The sequence below is a fragment of the Cryptomeria japonica genome, chromosome 9 (genome assembly GCF_030272615.1).
Source record: "Cryptomeria japonica chromosome 9, Sugi_1.0, whole genome shotgun sequence".
Lineage (NCBI taxonomy): Eukaryota > Viridiplantae > Streptophyta > Pinopsida > Cupressales > Cupressaceae > Cryptomeria > Cryptomeria japonica.
In genome coordinates this window covers 588220970-588228294 of record NC_081413.1, presented here as the reverse complement: position 1 = coordinate 588228294, position 7325 = coordinate 588220970, and the positions used below count along the sequence as shown (strand labels likewise).

Genomic DNA, 7325 nt, shown 5'->3' with positions numbered 1-7325 from the left:
CTTCTACCTGGGAATGAGCATCCCTAAGGAGTACCTGAACATATTGAGAGAAAACCTCACGGAAACCAAAATCTTTAAGCATCATGGAAATAAAGCTCCATTCAATCCTATCGTAAGCCTTTCCAAAGTCCAAAAGAAAAATGGCCACCTTTTGATCCGAAAGTCTAGCCCACTCCATAGCCTCCCAACTAGTAATGAGGTTCTCCAAGGTGTATCTCCCTTTAATAAATGCAGTCTGAGTGATACAAACAAACTCAGGAAGGATATTTTCAAGTCTAATAGCAATCATCTTCATAAGGATCTTATAGGATACATTAAGTAGTGTAATAGGATGCGAATTTTTGATAAGAGCCTTGTCCCCTTCTTTAGATAAGTTTGATAAGGCCTCTATTAATGTCAGCACCCAGAGACCCTGTCTTAGTAGCTTCCTTATATACCTCTAGTAAGTCATCCACAATCCAGCTAATATTAGCCTTATAGAACTCATTGGTAAGCCCATCCGGACCGAGGGCTTTATCATTATCCAAATATTTGATGGCTCCTTTGATCTCCTCAACCGAGAAAGGCCTACTAAAAATCTTACCTTCTTGAAGAGAGAGAAGCTTAGGTAAAAGAGTCCAACATTGGTCTCTAGCAAGCATGGATGCGGGAGAATCCTCTGAGGAGAACAATATCTTGTATAGAAAAGAATTCATCCATGATCTCTTCTTCTTGAGAGACTTCCCTGCTGACCACCCACAACTTTTCTATATTCTCCTTGAACTATTTCTGGTTAAGAAGGTTGAAGAAGAATTTAGATCCTTTATCTCCTTGAGACAACCACGACATCCTACCTCTAGTCCTGGCTCCCATGGCTCGAACATGCTGAAGTTTCCCGAGTTTATCTCTAGCCACAACCACCAAGTGGGTAAGATGTGAACTGTTGGGGTCTCTTTGAATGTCTTACTCTGCCTTATGCATATTAGAGGAGAGGATTAGCTCCAGCTGTCTAGCATCCTTGGCCTTTTCTTACCAATGGTACAAAGAACCTTCTGCTAGTTAGACACCGAGGTATTCCAACTAGTAATATTAGAGATATCTTGAGAATCCCATTTATTGAACAATCTCGCAATATGAATGGTAGCCGAAACATCATGGTATTGTAATAATTTACTGTTAAGGATGAATTTGCCACCACTTTTGTTATCCGTCTTGTTAGAACTTTTGAAGACAAGATTGGCAAAAATGGGGTGATGGCCAGATAGGGAAGAAGGCCTCACAATCATCGGGCACCCTTGTTGATCCAGGACAAAGGATAAGGCATCCTTGTCGGTGTAGAATCTGTCCAATCTAGAGAAAATCCCGTTTCTAGCTTTTTGATAATTGCACCACGTAAACCATATGCCCTTATACGCTTGTTTTAAACCTTCCAAGGGGTCAAAGAGTCTCTTAATGCTTTTCAATCATACCCAATCTAACTTCTCTTCCTCTTTTCACTCAACATTGGCCCCCCCCTAACTTATCTTCCTTGTGTTCAACCATGTTAAAGTCTTCCCCAAGGATCCAAGGGATATTTGCAAGGGATGCAAGCCATTGCCAGAGGTCAGATCTATCCCTATAAACATTGGGAGTGTACATAGTGCAGAGCCCAAAGGAAGAATCACCATGCTCAAAGATGACCCATACAACCCTATTGCAGGAAGAAATTATGCTAGAGTCTTAGTTCTCATAGTAGTTCTGGTTTGAGCTTTGCTCCCCAATATCAAAACTATAGCTTCTCTTTAATATTATCCATTTCCTATTATATCAAATTATATACACGCCTAATGCATTGTCCCAAAGAAAGCAATAATTAAAAAATTCATGTTTCAACAATCACCTTTGTATGATCTTTTAATCAGTTGTTTTTTAAATCTAATAATATTCTAAAAGATATTAGAAATTTCAACCACTTTATTGCGGGTATTCACTAAAATAATTCAAATTGGTTGAATATTATAGACAATAATGTCACACAAAATATAATAATGTTAATTAGACTAATAATTTAATTTTATTTGTAGAAGATTTTGATTCATTATATTTTTAATCATTTAAGGAATTTTTTATGACTTATTCTATTAATGATATCATTGTCTTCATTTTCAACGCTACTTATTGAATGCACTTTGTCTTATTTAAATACATATAATTAAAATATTTATAAATTTAAATTATTATTTGAATTTTCTTTACGAAATAAAATGAATCTATAAAGTAAATAATACATGGGATAATTAATTTGAAGCACAATGAAAATTTGGTAGGATAGATTCGTTCTTTGATTTGCAATTTTTTTTACAAGAACACTAATATGATCAAATCGAGGTTATGCACGATCTACTACTGTATTTATATCTAGAATATATTGGAATGAAGGAACATTGAGGGGGGAGCGGGTGGGTGAATCAGTGTTCTGCAAAATTTGATATTATTAATCTGTTCCTTTAACCATTTAATGCATTTAATCAAAATAAACATGCAAGAACATAAAATGAACAAACACAACACCATAGTACAAGGATTTTATATGTGGAAGCCGTGTTAGGGGAAAATCCGCGGTAGGGATGAACCCACAAAATGAGTATACTCAAATAAAGGTTTCACAATGGCAATGCACATGCATTTAGGCATACTGCTTAGAGCTCACTTCTCAAAAGGAGGGTCATTGCCTAAAAAATCATTAACAAAAGATAACTGAAATGTCCGAACTGAAGAACAACATCTACAAATTCCCAAGTAGAGTTTCGTTTAATTACGAAACACTGATTTCTTACACTTTATCTCTTACTTCTCTGTCAGGTTGTTCATCTATGAATTTGAAGCATAGATATCTATCCCGCGCATGTGAAACTACGCACAATCGATCACCAACACCTTTTTTTATGCTTAAAATGATTACAAACATTGATTATATATATCCGCAACATGAAATCATATCCATCTCTAGTTGGCTCAAGAACACTTAGAATATTATTGAAACGTGTATGAATTGTGGACTACATTCGAGCACAAATAGTAATGCGGACCAAAACAATTGCTCACACATTATCAAAACTGTCGGCTAAACCTCTCGGATCACAAAACCAATCACCGAAACCGCTCGATCAAATTTGCACAACGATCAACTACACAAGTCGGCTTGTCCTAGACTGACGGACCGGAACCCGGTACTCAGAGGCTTGCATAATGCACACCAATCACCACCAGAGACCAAAACTCTGGAATAATATGTTCCAGACATCCATCTACCTTCCTTCAGATCCACAACATAAAATGGTAACCTGAAATGAAATCCCGACATAAATACTGAACACTGTCAGATGCTTTGTCCTAGGCTTGCCGAACTTAAGCAAATTACCAATAAAACTTCCGATATGATCAAATGAAGTTATGCGAATGGGATCACGGACTTGGGTTGCCATCAGTGACAACATCTGATAACCTGTGCAGTGTCCCTTGCAAATAGAATATGTATTTGGTATTTACCAATAAATAGTAATTCTTGGTCAGTGCTAATAAGAAAAATAAAGGTCTTGCATTTGAATATGTATGGTTTTAAACAAAAAAGAACAAAGTACTTCTTGCATCATCAATTTTAGATTATATTTAACGAGATGAATTTTGTAAAGGAGAAAGAAAAAAAAACTGGAAGACATAAGCCTATAATTAAATTAAATTTGGCACAAATTTTACAGCACATTTGAGATTTAATTTGTAACGTATTTTGAAAGGAAGTAAATACCTTATAAAATCTGGAGGAGTAAGTCCATAAGATGCTCCTAAAAGAAGATCGTGCAAAAACTATTTGATATCTTCCGGTTTATGTTCAATAGTTTTAAAAGGGAGCATCGTTACATGTTTCATTAGAAAGATAAGCCTAAAACCAATGCAATTAATTTTATTATCGCATTATGACAACAACTTGCCAATTATTTGGCATGTAAATGGTAATGAAAAATCTATCCCACAATGCGAGTGTGTCTTGAAATGTTTGCAAGATCGCATTTTCTTGTTGAGAGGCAAAGTTGAAATGAACTCATCTTTAAGTCCTTTTTTCATTTGAAGCAAACATAAAGTGAGTGTGTTGGAGCACACTTAGGTTATAACTCACTCATGTTATAATTCACTCAAATGATTATGCACTTGCGTTATGTTTATTAGGGTACGAAGAAATGGCATGGTAACCTTTTAGTTACCCATCTTTTTGAAATTACCCATTACATGTAAGGGATGTAAATCACTATTTGTATTATTCGTGTTAACTTTTCCCTAGTGAAAATGTTTAATTGATCTTGTATTGTGTCATTCACTTGGTATAAGATATGAAGCTGCATGGTATCGTATTCTCATGTTGTAAGCACAACTTGAATCATTAATATACATTGAATTATATATATTTAAAGAGGTTCATATTTTTTTAGATAGTTAAAATTCCCTTGCACATTTCAACCTAACATTTCTCACAATTTCATCAATTCACATCATAATCCTTTACCAGATATTCACTAACTAACGAAAAACAATATTTAATTCTTTAGACCATCTTTCCTCACATATTAATTAGGAAAATCATACTTGTTTAATTAATTGAGATAGCTCCCCATCATAATTAGTTAATTAAATCATGTTTAAATGTTTACATTAACATTCCTTCATCACTAAGTAATTAGATGATTTATTCTATCTATTTAATTAGGGTAAGGCGCGTTCATCTCCTCATTTTAAGAATAAAATAATGCATTTCTACCTCAACACTGAAATGCAAAACACAATCTTTCACACATCCACACTCAATTCAAGTTCAATATTGATTATCCTCCTGTGAGGGACCCAGACGTGTGTAAATGTCCTCTCTCCATGCGAGACAAGTTTATCTCAACCCTTCATTTCACGATTTGATCGCCTTCATCCAATTACATTCTCTTCGGGCCTCAACTTTATTGCATCTCATTTCGCAATTACAATAAAGCTATTATCACTTACATTCACTTGATCTAATCATATACTCCATATTTGAATACTACTTATCCTTTCCCACATACAAGAAAATCCTAGACTCCAATCTAAGACATGATCTCTACCATCCATATCTTGACAAACTATCCAAATCTAGAGGTGCTTCAAAGATCGTTATTTTACTTGTCTATGGTCAAACAAGGTGGCATACATATCAACATTTTCATTATAACTAGGGATTGAGTATCTTCGGATTCTCAAATGAATGTAAAAGATAAATTAATTAATTAAATTCATTAGTGTGTAAAATAATACATCTAACTTCTCGAACTCTCATCATATTAATTGATATCTACTCATCTATTGTACCATTTTAAAAACGGAAAACTTAGTAATAACCATTGATATATTAAAGATTAGACATGGTCTCTATATTTTATTTTAAATTTTCTTTAATACATATTATAATTATTTAAATTTAAATTACTTATTATAAATAATTGAAATGCAAATGGAAAGAAATTGCCATGTTCATAGATAATATTCATTTGCTTGCCTACGCACATCTGAAGATATTCATTGTCCAGCTACAACATCGTATGAATTCTAATGAGAGTGGAGCGAGGAAGCTTCCAGAACAATAGTAAAACATTCAAAACGTGTGATGAGGATCCGCTCAATGTGATAAAGTGAGTCGGTAGGTACCTAGTAAAGTCCAAATGCTTTGGTAATTTTAACTGGTTTGTTGTTGTGGCGAATCTTTTGTTTTCTGTGCCTGCTTCGAAAGTCAGTCAATGAGAAAGGGCACGTTACTTTGACTAAACAATCAAAATCAGTTCACAAGAAAGATTAGTAATAGAGCTCTTGCAATTCACTCTATAAATACCATACATACATCTTCTCATACAAAACACCACACCGAACGAACGAAGGCAAGCATTTCGAAGAAGAGTTTTTGTAGAAATCTTGAGATAAAGAGAAGAGAAGAGAAGATGGTGGCAGGAAGTTTCAGCATTGAAATAGAGTCTCCAGTGGAGGCAAAAAGGCTGTGGAAAGCAACTGTGGACACCCACAACTTATTGCCAAAGCAAGCACCAGGCCTCATATCGGGCATCACACTTGTTCAAGGTGATGGAGGAGTTGGTACCATTCGACACGTTAATTTCACTCCTGGTAAGTAACATTTAGGTTTGGTTTCACTATTCTAAACTTGCATCATGTTTAAGTTGTACGTCCCATTTTAACAGCTGAAGATATTGTTTTTCGATGAAGTTTTGAATCATAAGAACCAGAGACATTGTTACTAATAATACGATATGAAATTGTAATTGCTATTGCAGCCAACAAAGATTTTAGCTATATGAAAGAGAAAGTGGACTTAGTTGACGAGGCCAACCTGGTTTATGGTTACAGCCTTGTGGAAGGAGGAATGTTGGGGGAAAAGGTAGCGTCAGTAAGCCACAAGATTAAATACACCCCTAAACCAGGGGGTAATGGTGGATGCATTACCACATTTACCTGCAACTACGATAGCCTACCTGGTGTTCCCCAGGATGAAGCCAAAATTGAGGAGATCAAGGCCAACAACACTGGTTTGTTCAAGCAGGTGGAGGAATATCTTATCGCCAATCCCACTTTATACTGCTAAATGGAGTATCAAGATCTCAATGGCAGCAGTGTCAGTGTCACTTAATAATATCTCACACTGATGATGATAACAGGGAGGGTTGCACTATTTGTCAATGGCAGTTGTGCCACTTAGATATACTTCAATAGGAAGATGTATGTCCTAGGCCTGTTAGCTGGGTCTAACTGTAAAGCTTTCTCACTTTCTCAATGTTGGCTTACATTTTGGGTTTCCAATTTCAGCCTCCTCGCAATTGATTAGAAAAAAAACTTTGTGTTTTTGCTGTAATAATGAGCTAAAGGTCGATGCTTTCTTTTAAGTGTTCAATTATGGTTTTACAATTTTGAAATAACTGTCAATCGAGCACTGTCATGGAGGTTAACTACCTTTCGATATAGAATGGAATGGTGATTTCTTCTCTGCTATTTTCATGGAAGCTTCTTTCCGGTAGAGATGCATTGGCCTTCTTTATTAAAATGCAGATTGTCTTGTGGGATTGTATTTTATTTGCTTCTCGACGAAAAATTGAACATAGAATTTTTGTTATCATTGTATAAAAGTGTTAATTGTTCATTGATGTTTTGTATCTATATTTGAAAATTGCCTCAACATACATACCTACATAAACATGAGAAATCTTAACACTAGTGTGATGTTTGATTTGCAAAACTAATTCCACAAAGATAAAATGTTCAGTTCTCTTCATTGATAGATGAAGAAA

General features: G+C 35.1%; 1 protein-coding gene across 1 annotated transcript; it reads left to right on the top strand.

The window, feature by feature from the left end:
• Positions 1–5903: 5903 nt before the first annotated feature.
• Positions 5904–6815, top strand: LOC131858216 (pathogenesis-related protein 1-like). The gene is made up of 2 exons (XM_059211374.1): positions 5904–6150; positions 6318–6815. Exons 1-2 carry the CDS (start codon positions 5970–5972, stop codon positions 6623–6625), a joined length of 489 nt encoding a protein of 162 aa, XP_059067357.1. The 5' UTR covers positions 5904–5969; the 3' UTR covers positions 6626–6815.
• The last annotated feature ends 510 nt before the right edge of the window (positions 6816–7325 follow it).